This window comes from Gracilinanus agilis, chromosome 1 (genome assembly GCF_016433145.1).
Source record: "Gracilinanus agilis isolate LMUSP501 chromosome 1, AgileGrace, whole genome shotgun sequence".
NCBI lineage: Eukaryota > Metazoa > Chordata > Mammalia > Didelphimorphia > Didelphidae > Gracilinanus > Gracilinanus agilis.
Genome location: NC_058130.1, coordinates 255,485,543 through 255,504,013, shown reverse-complemented (window position 1 = coordinate 255,504,013; position 18,471 = coordinate 255,485,543). Strand labels below are relative to the sequence as shown.

Here is an 18,471-nt window from a genome sequence, read left to right as displayed (position 1 = left end):
GTCTTCTATTTCATTGAAGATCCATTCTTCCCCCCAAAGGATAATACTTAGTTTTGCTGAGTATTGTTGGTTGTAATTCTAGTTTCTTTGTCCTCCAGAATATCAGATTCCAAGGTCTCTGATCTTTTAATATGGAAGCTGCTAATATTGTGTGACTCTAATTGTGACTCCAAAATATTTAAATTTTTTATTTCTGAATGCTTGCCATATTTTCTTCTTGACCTGGAAGCTCTGGAATTTGGCTATAATATTTCTAGGAATTTTTATTTTGGGATGTTTCAGGAGGTGATCAGTGTATTATCTCAATTTCTTTGCTAACATCTGGATCTAAGATATTGAGACAGTTTTCCTTAATAGTTTTTTTAATATAAAATGTGGAGGTTTTTTAAAAAAATTACTTTCAAGTACTCTAATAATTCATAAAGTATCCTCCCTCTATCTGTTTTCCAGTTCTGTTGTCTTTCCATTGAGATATTTCACATTTTCTTCTTTTTTTCCATTCTTTTGACTTTGTTTTTACTATTTCTTGAAGTCTCATGGATTCATTAGCTTCCACTTGCCCAATTATAATTTTAAAGGAATTATATCTTTTCTTCAGTGAACCTTTTTTTTTCTGATTTTTACATTTGGACAATTCTGTTTGTTTTTTTTTTTAAGTTCTTTTCTTTGGTGGATTTTTTTCTCTTTTTTTCCATTTAGCCTTTTCTGATTTTAAATAAGTCCTTTTCTTGAGTGAATTTTTGGGCCTCTTTTTCTATTGGACCAATTTTGTTTTTTTTTAGATGATATTTTCTTTAGTATTTTTTGTACTTCTTTTACCAAGCTGCTATTTCATTTCTTTTCCCAATTTTTTCTCACCTAACTCTTCAAGAAATTCTTGCTGGCCTTGGGTCCAATTACTATTTTTCTTTGAGGCTTTGCTTATAGCTATTTTCACATTGTTGTCTTCTCCTGAGTTTATGTCTTCAACTTCCTTGCTGCTCTAGTATCTCATTATGATCAAGTTATTTTCTGTTGTTTGTTCATTTTCCAAAGAGAAGAAATAGAAACAGTGTCAGATGTCTGCTCCTTGGAAGGAAGGCTATGGTGAATCTGGAGGGTATACCAAAAAGCAGAGACAAAGGACTGTACAGTCAAAACTATACAGTAGCAATGCATGACTGTGAGAGATGGACTATAAGGAAATCTGAGTGCTACAGAATCAGCACTTTCAAATTATGGTGCTGGAGAAGATGTCTGGAGTTCTTTGGGCAGCAAGGAGATCAAATCAGTAAATACTTAAAGAAATCAATTCAGGCTATTCATTGGAAGTTCAAATACTAAAGTTGAAAGCTTAAATACTTCTGTCACTTAATGAGAAGACAGAGCTGATTGGAAACGATCTTAATATTGGGAAAGATTGAAGGCAAAAATAGAAGGAGGCAGCAGAGGATGAGATGGATAGATAGTGTCATGGAAACAATGAATATAAATTTGGATGTACTTTGGGAGATAGTGGAGGATAGAAGGACCTGGCATAAATGGTCCATGGAGTCATGGAAAGTCAGACACAACTGAACAATAATTTCCCCAGCCTATTTCTTCACTTTGAACTTTATTTTTTAAAAGCTGGGCTCTGTTTAGTGGGGGGGGGGGCAAGTTTTAGGCTTTTTAATGCTACTGTTTAAAGAACTATTTCTGGGGTTCTGCAAGTTTTCCATGCTTCCAAGATAGTATTATCCTAGGAAAGGTGTGCTCTCCTACTATGTACTCTGGGTCTTTGTTCCCTTGCAGGCTCATGTACTAGTAATCCTCTTGGCTCTGAAACTATGATTAGGTCCCCTGCTTTCCTGCAGCCACAAATGCTAGTATTCCTCTCTACCCTGGAACCCCTGCTCCCTTGTGACCCATCACAAGTGCTCTTCTCCATGCTGGAACTGTGGCCCAGAACTGCTTATGGGCAATAGAGTTGCCAATCAGTTCCAGCTAAACTCAGTGCCAGCAGAAAGTCCCTTATGATCTCTTCCTAACCAGTTGTCTGACCTCCTTGTATCTGTTTTGAAAGCTCCCAAAGCTGCTGCTGCCACAGCTGCATCCATGGTCTATGGTTGTTGCTCCTGTCCAGCTATATTCCAGAGCCCATCCTGATGTTACTGACCTCTCTTGTGGCCCTCCTAAGTTGTGTGAAGGATGGAAAAATGTCTCCCTCTGACCTTTTCTTGATTCTTGTTAAGATTCTAATCCTCTGGAGATTATATCTTCATTTATAACTATTTAAATAATAATAAAAAGCAAGTCAGAGAAAGAAAAGACACCAGCCACATGTAGCCCACTATTTCCCTTTTCATACCTCTTCCCCTAGCTAACCTGAGCTCATATTCCCCTCTCTGTCTTGTCTTAACGCTCCTGTCCACAGACCTCAAACTGATACCCCCCTGATTTCACTTTTCTGGGTCTCATGAACTTGACCTTAGTCCTGGTCAGAGGTCATTCTTCTGTATGCTAAGAGTCATGTGGGACAAGAGGCAAGTGTCTTCCAGGGTACTAGGGAGCCACAAGGGTTCTGGCATCTTCCAAGCGTGTACAAGTGTCCCCCTTATACAGATAAGTCTCAGACCATGTTATTGACACAGTCATAAGGTAGGGTTGTTTTAACCTCGAAAGAACAAGCATCCAAACTCGTTAATTCTCATACTCTGCTGCTCTAAGATTTTATTTGAATCATTATTTTATTTTATATTTAATATAATTTTATTTTGTAAAATTATTTCCCCATGGTTACATGATTCATATTCTTTCCCTCCCCTCTTCCCTTCCCCTTCCAGAGTTGACAAGCAATTCCACTGTATATGCCACTGTGTTATATGTGTTTTATCTTTGAGTCTTTATTATTTTTTATTGATTAATTAAGAAAAATTTTCCATGGTTACATGATTCATGTTCTTTCTTTCCCTTCCTCCCACCCCCCTCCTGTAGCCAACACACAATTCCACTATTCCACTAGGTTTTACGTGTGTCATTGATGTTGAGTCTTTATTTTAAAGTTATTTGGAAGGGAATATTGGTAGAGTTCAGCTGAGTCCCAGCCTGTACTCTGTCATCTCTATATCTGTTTTTAAGATCACTTAAGGAAAGCTTAAAATTTCACTCAGACTTTTGGGGTATCCTAGACAGGTGTCTACATTAAAATATTAACCTTCTGGAAGTGAAGAATGTGGCCTCTAGAGCCTATGTAGGGCTTGAAATAGAACCTTGTACCAGCATGATGCATGCAAATATATATCTTGCACAAGTGGAATTTGATCAGGCTATCACTAACGTTAAGAACAAATTGTAATAACTGAAAGAAGGAAGAGCTATTTCTCCAGGATATTGTGATCCAAAAAAAAAATTTATTGAATATCTACTTTAAAAAATATAAAGCACAAACAAGCAACAAAACCAGCCTATTTCTTAGTGTTTTTTCTAGAGGGGAAGGAGGGAGGAGCTTTCTCCCTTTGAGCCCTCCTCACACTTACTCCAGTTTTTCTACTTGAAAAATGAACAATTCATTCAGTAGGACACACTTGGCCCCAAACAGAGAAACAGAGACTCTGCGATTTGGACCTGAGCTGCTAAGAGCAGACACAAGGAACTCAGTGGAGTGAACAGTCCACTAGGTAAAATGGTTGCATAGGAGTGAGGAGGTGGGGGAATGGATGGGGCCTCTGAATGAAATAAAATGTGTGTGCTTTTCAAAATAAACACTTAGATTGCTCTATTGCAAATATGAATAACATGGAAGTAGGTTTTAAACAATGATACACATATTACCCAGTGGAATTGCTTGTCAGCTCTGGGAGGAGAGAGGGAAGAGAGGTGGGAAAAATCATGAATCATGTAACCATGGAAAAATATTTTTAAAAAATTGTTAAGAAGATGCACGAAAAATTAAATTAAATTAAATTAAAAACACTTAGGTCTATATCCCAATATACTTCCAATATCCCCCAGGTGAAAGCTCTGGTTAATACCCAATTAGCTTAATTGGGAAACAGATGATTAGCCTGTTTTAAATTTTTTAAAAATCTTTTGTTAACTATTTACCTAAAGACTCTGAACAAGTCTGGGAAGGAGACTGATTGAGGTTGGAAAGCTCCTGATTCAAGGGCAATAAACAACTCAGTTGCTCCCTTTATCTTTTTTTACTTTTTTTTTTTTTAAACCCTTGTACTTCGGTGTATTGTCTCATAGGTGGAAGATTGGTAAGGGTGGGCAATGGGGGTCAAGTAACTTGCCCAGGGTCACACAGCTGGGAAGTGGCTGAGGCCGGGTTCGAACCTAGGATCTCCTGTCTCTAGGCCTGGCTCTCACTCCACTGAGCTACCCAGCTGCCCCTCCCTTTATCTTTTAAAAATGTTAAAATAATACTTCTGTTCCCTGAAGTGGGTTAGAGCACACATGTTTTAGACTGTAAGTCAAGGCCCAAATGGGTGGGAGTTGGGGGGGACTGATAGGTGTGGGAGGAATGTATGTGTGTGTGGGGGTCTTGCATTAGGAATCCGTATCTATTGCCTGCTTGTGCCTAGTCAATTTGTACTTTGGTAGTCCATTGTTGAGGTGCCCCTTCCATGAAAGGAATAAACAACTGCTTTTTTTTTTTAATTCCTATCTTTTGATTCCAGATTAGTAATTTAAAGTGAGGAAGGTGTTCATCATTTTTATCCCACTCACCCTGAAATTTTGGAGGTGTGTTCTTTTTCTTTGTACCTCTCTGCTAGAGATCTCCATGTTTGTGCCCTGTCTTCCCTTTGGTGCTATGCGCATCAATGCACAATTTGGGAAAGAGGGGGCCCCAGGCTTATGGGGGGGGATATTTTGTTCCCACACTTCATGTTACGCCATATCATGAATACCTTTGTTTTAAGCCGATTGTGTCCTCTGGCAGACTATTTATAGTAAATACATTCATGGGCACCATGGGCTATAGTTTTAGGTGTGAGACTAGATATTTAAGGTATGGTCACCAGAAATCGATTAACTCGATTTCAAAATAAAATAGACCCAAGTCAGGATGACTTTTATGGTGGTTTATTTACAATTGGGAAGGTTGAAGGTAGGGAAATTGGGAGAGAGAAAACTCTGGTCCCCACCAGAGGCCAGAACCAGGGAGGCTTAGAGGCCCCAGCAGAGGGGCACAGAGGTTAATTAAACAAGGCTTCTAGCCACAGAGAGGCCCCCCTAAGGCTAGAGCCTCCAGAAACGCCAAGGGAAGAGAAAGAGAGTCAGCCTAACTTACCCAAGTGACAATTCAAAGGGAAGCAGTCTGAGGTCTCACCAGAGATCCTTCCACACCAAGTTCAAAGCCCCAGTTGCCTCCACAGGAAGTTACCATCATACTTAAAAGATAGCAGCTTTTGTCACTTCCTGCATCCACCTCCAATTTCAAGTGGATAAATGGCAGCCTCAATACTGTTTTGGACTGTCCCTTGTTCTTGATTTGTCACTTACTATCACGTGTGGGTCACAGACCTCCCCCTCCCCACTTAATTCTAAGTTGGGTGGGGTGACATTATTTCTGGTGGCTAGAGTCTACACCAGGAGTCGGCAACCTTTTTGGCCGTGAGAGCCATAAACGCCACATTTTTTAAAATGTAATTTCGTGAGAGCCGTACAGTGCTCACAGTGCGCGCTCCTGTAACAGCGCCTGAAAAAAAATTGACTTTATGGCTCCTGCAGAAAGAGCCATATCTGGCCCTCAAAAGAGCCAGATATGGCTCAAGAGCCATACATTGCCAATCCCTAGTCTACACAAAAGAATGAAGGTGAGCTAATTCCATTTACATGGTGTCTCCACAGAGTACTTTGAACCTGGGGTAGTCCTCCCCTGAGGAGTTCACCCACAAACCATGACCTAGAGGGGAAACTACATATGTTTCTTTTGATTTTTAACCCTAGACCTAGTTAATAATTGTGAGCTCTTTGGAGGCTGGGTCTAGGGTTATTTTTTCTTTTTATCTCCCCAAAGTTCTTTGCAAAGAACCTTGAACATCACAGGCATCAGAGGACAAAGGTATTTGGATAAGGAGTCAGAAGACTCCTGGACTGATCTCCTTATCAGCTATATATATATATATATATATATATATATATATATATATATAACTATGGTCAAGGCTTTTCTTCTCCCTGAATCTATTTCCTTATCTATAAAATGGAAATAATATCACCAATAGTATTACAGATGTTCATGAGAATCAAATGAGATGATGTATGTTAAATACTATGCAAATGTTAGCAATTATTTTCATACTGAAAATAAAATGTTTTCCTGAAAAGGCTTGTTCAAAAAATCAATAAGTGAAGTAACTTGTTGTATTTCCACTTGCTTGACCTTGTCTCCCTTTCCACTTTCACTTTTCTTGTCCAGGTCTCCTTGTCTCCATTCCTGAACTAAGCTTCTGCCTTCACAGTCTATTCCCTGGACTTTGAGCTTGTTACTTCCTCATTTCATTTCCTGATCTGACTCCTCCTCCAAAACAGCCTACAGCAGTTTCATTTTCCTCCTCAGACAGAGGCTGGTTGAAGACTGAAGAGGGAACCTGTACCCTTCTCTTTCTCAGTGCAGGTACAGTTTTTATTAAGGCAGGAAAGTATATTCTTTTAGTCTCTGATTTCCTCTCTCCCTGCATCTCTGTCTCTTCCCTGACCTTATCCCCACCCTCAAAACTTGCCCCCATCTAGTCACTTCCAAGAACAGAACTTGTTTACCCTGTTTATTCCACATGATAGGCTAACCAGACAGACCAGATTTTGAATTTTATGGAAGAGGAATAGGTCTGGGGCAGAGGAGGATACTGGGGATGGAATTGGGGTTGGAATGGGAGGGGAATGGGGCTGATAGGAGGGGGCGGGAATCAGACTGATTGAAGGCTGAATTGAGAACCTCAGTTATCCCCTTTCCCAGAGCATGTACACCTTTAAGGCAAGAAAGTATATTTCCGTAATTTCTGGATCTCTCTTTTCTCCCAGGACCCCTCTGTCTTCCCTGGCCTCCTCTACACTCTTAATCTCCCTCATCTGGTCACTTCCAAGAACAGAACCTGTTTACCAGGTTAATTTTGTGTTTGGTTGACCAGACAGGTAAGTTGTTGTTCTTGTTCAGTACTTTCAGATTCTTTGTGACCCCATTTGGGGTTTTCTTGGCAAACATCCTTGAGTGGTTTGCTATTTTCTTATCAGGATCCTTGTACAGATGAGAAAATGGAGACAAACAGAATGAACTAACTTGTCCAGGGTTACCTAGCTAGCAAGTTCTTTGGTCTGATTTGAACTCAGGTCTCCCAGACTCCACATCCATTGTTTTGTACCATCTAGCACCAAGATCTTGAGCTTAAAGGGAGAGGAATTGATCTGGTGGGAGGAGAGTGGAATTGGAACAGGATGATGACAGTGGAATGGGAGGTAAATGGATCTGGAGGGAAAATAATAGTATAGAACTGTGATGGCAAACCTATGGCACATGTGCCCAAACAGACGGGCATGCCTGCAGTTGCCCAGCAGAGTTCCTTACTAGAAAGCCAGAGGGACTCTGAGCAGGGCTGTTCCCCTCCCCCTCTCCATGCACCAGAGGACCTTCCTCACTCCCCTACCCTCTGCCCAACAGCCAATGAAAGAACTTCCTTCCTCCCCTTCTTGGGTAATGCTGGAGAGCAGGAGGAAAAAGCATAACATTCCATCTCTAAAAGGTTCATCATCACTGGTATAGAAGGACTAAAGTAAAGACTATAGGAAGGCTAGGGGGCCAGGGGCTGAGCAGGTGCAACACCAGGATTGTAGTGCAGAGGGTGTAACTGACTTTCCCAAGATTTTAAACTCTTCTTAACTGATAGAAAAACTCTGCAGCAAAGCTTGCTTGGCTGTATGCACCCTCTGCACAACGCGATCTAGAAAGGAATAGAGAGGTAGCTAAGCAACTCAGTAGATAGAAAGCCAGGTCTGGAGATGGGAGGACCTGGGGTCAAATCTGGCCTAGATACTTCCTAGTTGTAGGATCCTGGGCAAGACACTTAACTCCAATTGCCTAACCCTCACTGCTCTTCTGTTTTGGAACTGAAACTTAATATTGATTCTAAGACAGAAGATGAGGAATTTTTTTTTAAAAGGGAGAAAGAGAGAGGGACAGAGAGAGAGAAAGAAAGAAATGAAAGGAAGAAAGGGAGGAAGAAAAAAAAGAGGAAGGGAGGGGGAGAAAGAGGAGGGAAAGAGAAGGAGGGAGTTGTGGGATGCCAAGGTCCAGCACTAACTGTTTTGTCTTGTGTTTTTGTCACTTTTCTATTTCATCTTCTCAAGGACATAAAAATCCTTCTTGATGGAAAACAGAAATGACCATTTGTAAGTAGAAGTGATGGTTAATATTCAATCATGAGTCCAGGTTGAAGGAGATTTGGGTTGTTCAGACTGAACAAGTCATGACTTAGGGGAAACATGATAGTTGTATTCTAATATCTGAAAGGATAGTTATGGGAAAGAAAGAATCTTCTTTGTGGCCTCTTACAGAAGGCAAAATTACTACCAGTCAGTGAAATTTCAACTCTATATAAAAAGGAATTTTGTAAAAATTAGTGCTATCCAACAAGAAAATAGTCTACTTTGATCTGTAGGGAATTCTTTATCACTGGAAATATTCAAACAGAAGATAGTGCTATAAGAAGGTATTCCTGCATTAGGTGACAAGTCAGACTGAAGACCTATGATATTCCTTTTATTTCTAATATTCTATAATAAACAAATTCATCTGAGATCAAGAAGAATAGGAATTCTTCTTCTCTACTTCTTTAATAATCTCTCCTTGCCACAGCAATCCACAAAGAAAGAGATTTATGAAGAAGGATTAAAAAGAGAAATTATATATCAAAATAATCTACTTTAATTTGTTCCCACTCACTTTTCTCTCTCTCCATCTTTTGAAACCCTTTCCTTCTCTCTTAGAATTCATACTGTGTATTGGTTCTAAGGCAGAAGAACCATAAGGACTAGGCAATGAAGGTTAAGTTACTGTCCAGGGTAGGTGAGCCAGGAAGTGTCTGAGGTCAGATTTGGACCTCCCATCTCTAGGCCTGGCCCTCAATTTATGAGCCACCTAGATGCCCCCTACCCTTCCCTCTAGCCACGATCCCAGCTCCCACATTATCTCCTACTGCCCTTCCTACATCTAGACATTCTCCTCTCCAACACTGCTTTCTGCATCTTTAGATCCAGCTTCCTTGTGAGAAACCCCTCACTGAGCACTTTAACTGACCCATTGGATTTATTGAAGTCTGACCTCACGTGCTCCATCTGTTTGGAGTTGTTCCGGGATCCTGTCTCCATTGAATGTGGCCACAACTTCTGTGCTCAGTGTATCACCTGTCATTGGGACTCGGGTGTTCCAGGTTCCCAACCACCTCACTGCCCTGAGTGCCGTAGAAGGTGTGACAGGAGTCAGCTAGTTCCAGACACTCGACTCCGGAGTCTGTTGGAGAAAATGAACTCCCTTCAACAGAGGACAAACCCAAACCAGGTCAGAGATTGAGGCTTTATAGTCTTCTGAGTTTCTGGGACTGATTAGCAGAGTGTCTCCCACAAAGCAAACACTTACCAATCGCTTTTTGCCTAATTCGGGATAAGTGAACTTTGGGTTCTTTCTAGACGGGTTAGGATGACAGGAGGGGAACTCCTTCATTATTTGGCAAGTCCAAGAAGATTAAGAAGTTTACAGATTTTCCTTCTTCTCCTCAGAACCCCTATGATGTTTCCAATGTAGAGGCAAAACCTCTGCAGTTGGTTCAAGTTAACTCCACAAAGGATTTCACCCTCAATCTAGATGTTCTGTCTCAGTGTCTGAATCACCCTCAAGTCAGGAATACTAAAATCTGTGTCACCTCTGTCGTGGGGGAGCAAAGAACAGGAAAGTCTTTCCTTCTCAACTATCTAATCCAAGGATTGCAGAGTCTGGTAAGATCTGGGACTGGGTTTCTGTGGCCTAGACAGTGGAGGAGAGGAGAGGACAGGAACATGGAAAGAAGGGAAATGAGTTGAGGCAGAAAGTCTCTGAAAGAAGCTCAAGGTTAAGAGATCCAGACCTGGTTTTTGAAAAGAGAGCAAAATGGGTTCTAAAGGAGGAATTTTGTATATATGATATTTGAGTCATGGGGAGAAATGATTCATTCTTTCTCTTCAAAAGTCCAAGGATCCCCAGAGGATAAAAGAAGGAAGAGCTCTTCAGGGGTTCCAGTGTGAACCAGGAGCCCAAAGTGTCACCAAGGGCCTGTGGATATGGAGCCAGCCATTTATTCTGAAGAAGAAGGGGAAAGAGGTAAAAGGACAGAACTGGGGAGGTTGTAAAGTGGAAGGCAAAAACCAGAATGAGGTAAGAGGTGGATGATGGAAAAGAGGAAGGAAGGTGGGTGTAGGGGTGGGGAAAATAAGAGAGGAAAGAGAGGAGAGAAACTGAGGGAAGACAGGTAGGTGAAGGTTAGAAGAATTGAGAAAGTTCTGAGGGAAGAAGGGCAGAAAGATGAGAGGGCCACAGGGAAACTTTGACCTCATGCCCTGGTTCTCCCCTCTATCCTCTAGGTGGCTGTATTTCTTGTGGACACAGAAGGGACCATAAGTCTAGAAACAGACAAGGAAACAAATGCCAAACTCATTGCTCTCACCATGCTGCTCAGCTCCTTTCAGGTGAAAGCCTAGGACCCAGGCATTTTGTTCCTTAGCCTGTGGGTTCTTCTCTCTCAGACAGCTCCCCTTCTAGCTCATTTCTGACCTACTAGGATTTTTAGGCCAGATTTGAATTGTTACTCGGGCACTGAACAAAACAGGAATGGTGAAAATACTTTCATTATCTAGATTCTAAAAGAAAATTACAAAAGCTATTCCAGTGTACTGCCTTAATGGGATAGGATTGGTATCTATATTGTTGTAACTGGGAATGAATGGTTAGTTAAAATCCATAAAAGTGGATATGATTCGCATTTTTTAATCATTATATAATTGATGTATATGTTGTATAAGTAAAAAAATTAATGAGACTTCTAGATCAGAGAGATTGAATTTGAATCAGCCACAGTGTATTTGGTGAAAAAGATTGCTTAATTCTTCTAACTTCTATGATTTTATTTAATAAGTCCTAGCTCTAAAGAGTCCTTAAGGCAATATTTTAAAAGTATCCCCTAACTCTACTAGAAAAGGTTTGATCTCTTCACAGAGGCCAAGAGAGGGAAGAGGACCATTTCGCTAAAAGGTTCTTGATGTTGCCTTAGGAAAAAAGACCTCTTCTCTCATAAGATGTAATAATCCCACTCTGAGAATGTGTCTGTTCTAAAAATTAGAGTTCCTGCTTTCTGAAACTCTCAGGAATCAGGTGATCACCTCTCCTACCTTTGGCTTTCCTCCCTGTTTCCCTGTCTTCCTTGTTCCCTAGATTCTCAATGTCTCTCGGATGCTGAAGGAAACAGATTTGGAACATCTGGAGGTGAGCATACATTTGAACTTCCAGCAGAACAAGGGGAAGAGAAGAAATGGTATGAGCTAAAGAACTAAGTCAGGGATATAAAATGCCTGGTTTCAGAGTGTGACTTTGAGAACCAGTAGTTTCTCTTGTGGAGTCAAAGAGACTTGGAGAGAGAGAGAGAGAGAGAGAGAGAGAGAGAGAGAGAGTTTAAGGATACCTTGGTTCTGTGACAAGAAGTGCCCTAACTTGTATCTGCTTACTAGATGTTCCTCCACATTGCTGAAGAAATAGGAGAATATTTTGAGATGAAACCAATACAGGTGAGGCACTGTTTGTCCAGTTCATTTGTCCTGAGACTTCAACCCCCTCTAGAATCCACTTGTCAAACTGTCTTACCTTTTCTTCTTTTTCAGCATCTGGATCTCTTAGTTCGGGACTGGTTTTATCCAGCAACGTTTGGAGAGGAAGCAGGCCAAGCACACATGAATGATGTGATCCAGGCAAGTGCAAACATTTGTCAACTGATTCATTGGTTGATTCATTCAATAAGCATGAATTAAATGCCTACTATTGAGCAGGACCTGTACCCTAGGGAAGGCTGAATTTAAAGCAAAAAATTTGCCCTTAAAGAACTTAAATTTTCATGGTGGTGGTAGTAGAGACAATAGGTACACATATAAGTATATACAGAATCTATGCTAACAATTGGGTTGAATCAGAAAGGCCTCCTTTAGGAGGAGTCATTTGAGATGGTTGTAAGGAGGGAGAGACATGGCAAATTCAAGGAAGAGCAACCTGTTTGGCTAGGTCATAGAGTATATATAGAGCAGTAAATATAAAGGACTTAGAAAGGCGGGCTGTGAGGGGTTGTAAATACCAAACAAACTAGTTTGTATTTAATTCCAGAGTCAAAAGAAAGCCATAGAGATTAATTTATAGAACCTGTGCTTTAAGCATATCAATTTGTCAGCTGTTTGGAGGGTGGCAGGAAAGAAGGACATCAAGCCTGGGTTCAGGGAGGAAAAAAAAGTAGTAATGGAACATTCAGAAAGGGAGAGGGCATAGGAATGAAGCTACCACCTGAAGCCTGGTTGAAACCATCTTGAGGTCTTGCTTTTTCTTTAGAAAATCTCTGACAAATATCCCAGGATTCAGAAGGCATTTAGGAGTAAACAAATCCACTGCTACCTCTTGCCATTTCCTGGGAAAAAAGTGGCATGCAATGGCAATGCAAATCCAGAAGGTAACTTCCTCTTTATCCAGAAGTCCCTGTAACTTCTTCCCAAAGTGTAATTGATCTCCCCTCACCAACATTCTGATTCCCTTCTAAACACCAGCCACCTTACTCCTAGCTACTGGAATTTCCCAGGATCACAAATATTCTCTTTCTTAGACATGGACCCAGATTTCTATGAGCATCTACATGCCTACATCACAGATGTTTGCAGTTCAGCTATCCAGAATGTGGCATTTGAGAATTTTCTCACTGGTGGAGAATTAGCTGAGAAGATCTCGGTATGGGCAACTTCTCCAACTTCCATGAATCTTATACCTACCTGTCCCTTCTGTAACTTCTAATTGTCCCTTTGAATTTATCTGCAGACACTCTCTGACCTGGTAAAGAAGAAAGAATTTGGATTCTCTTCCTCGCTTGTTTCGGTAGAGTCTTGCCTATTAGTTCTGGGAAGGATTTTAATTCTAGAAAGAGAAACAGGTCTAAGGAGTCAGTATCTGTCTTCAAGAGAACATGGGGTTGGAGTAGGTTTAAGTAGGAAATAAAGGTAGGTGAGGGACTTGGAACAGAATTCCAAAATGGAGAGAATGAAAGGCAACATGCATGAGGGCTTTCTTTTCATTGAACAGATGGCTACTGACCTCCACAATGTGAAGAGGATTAAAGATGCTACAAAAGATTTGGAGGACTTCATAAAGGAACAGGTAAGCCTTCAGAATTTTAATTGTCCTTCTTACATATGGGCTTCCCAGAAGAATCTGCTCCAGATTCAAGATACTCACAACAACTCATAAATTCTCACTGATATTTCTACTTTTTCCCTAGTCATCCAGAGGATATAGTTAGTTCATAGCAAAGGTGCTAAATGAAATAGCAGAGTTAGAAGACTAATAAAATATTCCTTCCATGAATGTAGGGTATTTTATCATACAAATATCCATATGACCTGAGTGATCATGCACAGCTATTATTATTACACATGAATTCACCAGGGCACATCAGGGATCTTAAAGCATCAGAGGCAGTTAGTTGCTCCTCTATATTCTAAAGTGATCTCTGATGTCCTCTGGTGAATCTACTGGGTTTACTAGGCCAGAATTCCCCTCTATGGGTGCTCCTCCACTAGATTTCCTGTCTCCCTTGGTAACTAAAATCTCTTCAGAGCCAGCTTAGCCACTTCAAATTAATTCTGCTAGGGAATAGTGGTTAAAACTTCTGTCTGATAAGGACTGACTGATAATTCTTTAGTCATGCTTGTTGACTAGCTACTACACCCAGACAAAATCTATGAAGACTGTTCAAGCTAAGATTTTAAAAGATAGGTCTTTATTTTTTGACCCTATGACTGGCCTAGGATCCTAAGCTTTCTATTATAGATCATTATCTAGGGTCTGGACAATTTAACAAACTTCCAATATCCTCTCTGGCTTAGCTACAAATGAAGTTGAGTCAGAAGCAAAGGCAGGCAAAGGAAATAAAATCATTGGTCTCCACTCAATCATCCTGAATTCTGTCCATAATGGTAATGATCAAACATGGCTTCTACCTTTCACTGAAGGCATGGGAAAGTATGGGTATAGAATGCTGCATATACTATCAGATGAAATTGGTAAGTTGGGTGCCAGAGGAAGGGCATACCTTTGTAAAAAAGGAATGAGATATAAAAAAATAAAAGGCAACATTAAAACTTTTTTTTTTTAGAGAAAGAAAAAATTAATTGAGTTCATCTAGACAGGGAAAGAGAACTGAAATGAAGGATACCTGAATTCTCAAAATAAAAGCAATCTGAATAGCAAAGACTTGGGCTCAGGGTGAGAATGCCAAGGTGCTCAGTCAGCAGCCACAGCTTCTTCTTCCATACTTTCAGGATTCTTCCACAAAGGTCATGTTTGGTGCTGTGAGGATTCTTCCTAAAGACATGTGGAAACGCCTCTCAACTAAGAAAGATCTTGTCTTGAATAATCTCAGAATGACTTTGAAGGGCCCAGGGAAGAGCCAACTTATGGACAGTTTTGAGAAAGAGATTCAGAAAAAAGCTAAGGATTTTCAGGATACCTACAAAAAGCGTTTCTGTGGTCAGGCTTCTGCCCTGGGTGGACTTGTGGGAGCTGGCGCCCTGGCTTTGGCTGGTGGTATAGTGGGAATTGGTGTGGCAGCTGCTGTTTTTACTGCTGAGACTGTAGCTTTGGCCACAGGGGCCACTGTGGGTGCCACAGTGATTGGAGGTGGTATGGGAGCTGGCATTGGGGCTGCTGTGGGTAAAGCCAAAGGTCGGGAAACAGTTCCTGAAGAGGAAGAGAAAATGCCCCTTTTCAAGGATGATGAATGAATCCTAGAAACCAGGTAGAAGGAAAGAGAAGGGGACAAAGAGCAATGAAGTATGGCTTCTTTTGGGTTACCAAATCTGTTTTATTCAACAGGGTTAGAGGTCTAAAACAGTGTCTAGACTACTCTTGGATATTTGACCCACAAGGTAGGAGGTAGGCCCAGATTTACTGATTTACTTTGGTAGAAAAAATCAGCACTTAGGTCTCATAGAACATTGTATAGTAGGAAAATCTTGAACCCCTAAAGACTGCACTGCCCAGTTCCTTTTTGTATTACCTAGAATGCTTTTCCTTTTGTTTATATTTGTGTACTCACGTTTGTATAAGTTCTGAGGCTGTGCCTCATTCTGTCTCTTTTTGCTCTGGTGAGCAGGCTGAAATAGCTAGATCTCTTACGTTAGTTATTATTAATAAAATGTTATTAAATATAATATTTAGTGATTGGATATTAATTTTAAAATCCACATTATGGCTTACCACGAAGGGATAGAATTCTCAAATATTTTTTAACAGAGATTTTCAGTTGTTAGTAAGTTTTTTCTTTGGCCATGCCAGCCCGCCTGCTTTCCACCAGCCCCAAGGCCTGTCTCCCTGTGCTGCTGCCTGCTTCCCAAGCCAGGGACCAGTGTTCCTCACCACTCTGCCCAGCCCGAAGCCTCCACTAGCAGGAATTAAACCCACCTCGACACCCTGCTATCCCAAGCTGCTTTTTTTTTTCAAGACCGTGACATATAAAAATCTTTCCACCCAATCCCTTCCACCACCCCACGTGGGTTTTCTAGCCTGTGCTAGCCATTTTTTGAGTCCAAGTCTTAAGTTGGCCCGGAACTCCTGGCTGAGAGAGATTTGCAACTCCAGAATTTTTTTTTTCCTAAGGAATAGAGCTTTTGCAGTTTTTCTTAAGAGGGCAGAGAGAATAAATCAGTAGATTTGAAGCCGAAGCTTTTGGGATTTCCTCTCAACCTTTGGGTCAGTTCCCTCATATGCAAATACTCTATTGTTCTCCAACAAGATTTTGCTATTTACTATAAACAAACCCCATTCAGCCTTTTTTTTCCCTAGAGGACAAAATGTTGTTGCAATTGGCTTTGGCTGTGCTTGATTTTCTTACTAGCAGTTTGTATCTTCATTGGTTATTTACCATCCTTCCTTCCCCTCAAGAAGAATATGCAGAAAGCTATTCTGTTTAAATTAGAAGTCAAACTGAAATATTTTGACAAAAGTTTTGAAAGTCTCAAATGCTCAGTGCAGAATTCTCCCTCACCATGATGAAATTCAGAGCTCTGACAAACAAAAATGCAAATGGATGATAAATACTGAGGAAAGGGATGAATCTTAAAGATATATGGGAGTTCATTGCTTGCTAACTATTTGAGTTTTATCTCCCCTCCCTAATAGTGAACAAATCTATTGGAATTGGTAAAAAGGGTTTTGGCTGCATTGCTTGTTATTTGCTTATATTATTGTTTTTGTTGATTTCTTTAAGGTTTAAGGTTTTTTTTAAATTTATCTGTATTAATCTAATTAATAGCTATTCTGTTATATGATTCTTTATCTGTACTGTTTCCCAATGATTTTACTAAACAACATATCATTGTAAAAATTCCATGAGCATCTAACACAAAAAAATTTTTAAGTTGTAAAAAGCCCATAAATCTTATGTATTCTGGATTTGCCATCTTAAATATTGAGGTCACATGTTGCTTATACAACCTTGGAGAATATAATGACTTAAGAATTTAAATTGAAATTTTATAAGGGGTTTTTTAGAAATGACTTTAGATACCTAGTATCTTCTAAATGGATGATAGATTTATATATATAATAAAGAATGTTGTATTAAAGGTAGAGAACCAAATAGAAGTTTTTACCAAAAGTTTATATATATAAAGCAGGAAGCCAAAAGAGCTCCTGCATGCATATTATTTTAACTATTTAGTTTATTTCCACCAGAACAATCTAGATTCCTTTGTGATGTTCTAGACCCCAAAAATATTTTCCTTGAGCAATACAGAGGTTTCTGTTTGAAAGAATTGTTACATCTGAATAACTCGTGACAAATATCCATCAGTTCATAGATTTTTTTTTAAACATCACACAGCAAGTGGCTATGTATATAAACTGATGTAAATCCTATATAATAATGGGTTTGTTTGCTATTGTCAATAACTGGGCTATTGTGAATTTTGGGAATTTGGTACTTTATTTGAATGTGCATTATCTACTCTACTACTGTTTTGTTTTTATATATCTGTTATTTTGTAAAAATCATTTGTACTCACACAATGGATCATGGCCAAATTCAAAAAGGAAATGGATCTCATTTTTTGATGATGAATCTTTGTATTCTACCTCCCCTTAGGTGACACAGTGTGTCACTGAATCTAAGTTATATATTTTTGATTTTTAAAATATTTTTTCTTATTGCTTTTTTCCTTGTATTTGCAGTATAGTATTTGAGTACTTTGAAGTACATATAAATAATATTAATCTTTTTTTTATTTTACAGTAATACAAGTTTAAAATACATTTGTTCTAATATTAATGCATACCCAAAAAAGCTTTGAACTGTAGAATGCCATTGATCGTTTAAATATTATGGGACTTTGTTTAATGATTATGCCTGATTCCAGAAGAAGAAAATATAAAAAGAGCCACTGCACAGTGCTAAAGAATCACAAAGCCAACCTGCAGAGTGCAAATTGAGCACAAGGACAAAGAGACCAACCAATCCCAGTGGGATTGATATAATTTTGAGCCAAGACAAGAGGATTTGAACTTGTTTGAGGTTCGAGGTTGCAGAGCTTAACATATGTTAAGATGCAAGACTTCCTCTGAACTACATTCTATCCAAGCACCTCATCCTAGCTCCCATTATGGCTCCTACAATCTAGTCCCTTTTTTCTGTTTTTTATAAGTGTGGCAAACTTTCTGTAGTCCTGGCTACTGATTGGGTAAGCACATAATTACTTAAGTCACTTTAATTGGGCCCTGATTCAAGGACCTGTTATAGTTTTATTTTTCCTTTACTTAGATTTTTTTAGACATGACATTATAATTTAGACATTAAGTATTTTATATTTAATCCACGAGTTATTTTTTTCTCTTTTATGTGGATGTTTTTTATGTTTTTGATTTCTTTTGCAATTGATTCATATACCTTATAACTCATCCTTGTATCCCTGAGTGATCCTTGTTTGTTATTATTTTCTTCATGGGGGACTTTTTTATTATTGTGAACTTTGATTTGAATTTAGGAAATTTTAGGATAAGAAATTTGCTACCTCCTAGAATTCAGACAATGAACCTGTTTGTAGAAGGCACCATGAAGATGCCGATAGAGACCACACACTGCATCAGGAAGATTCGTAGTGAACTTTAGGATGTGAAATTGAACTATGGGGGGTTGAAAGCATTTGTTTTGAATGTATACTCTTCTGCCAAAGGGGACTCCCCCC

The 18,471-nt window shown here is 39.6% G+C and overlaps 1 protein-coding gene across 1 annotated transcript; it reads left to right on the top strand.

Annotated features, from left to right (window-relative positions):
* The first annotated feature begins 8,169 nt into the window (after positions 1–8,169).
* RNF112 (ring finger protein 112) lies at positions 8,170–15,480 on the top strand. Its single transcript, XM_044657543.1, has 13 exons — positions 8,170–8,352; positions 9,214–9,520; positions 9,739–9,954; positions 10,184–10,315; positions 10,576–10,680; positions 11,423–11,473; positions 11,716–11,772; positions 11,866–11,952; positions 12,578–12,695; positions 12,846–12,967; positions 13,055–13,111; positions 13,316–13,390; positions 14,554–15,480. The coding sequence occupies exons 1-13, from the start codon at positions 8,330–8,332 to the stop codon at positions 15,013–15,015; spliced, it is 1,812 nt and encodes a 603-aa protein (XP_044513478.1). The 5' UTR covers positions 8,170–8,329; the 3' UTR covers positions 15,016–15,480.
* Positions 15,481–18,471: the final 2,991 nt, after the last annotated feature.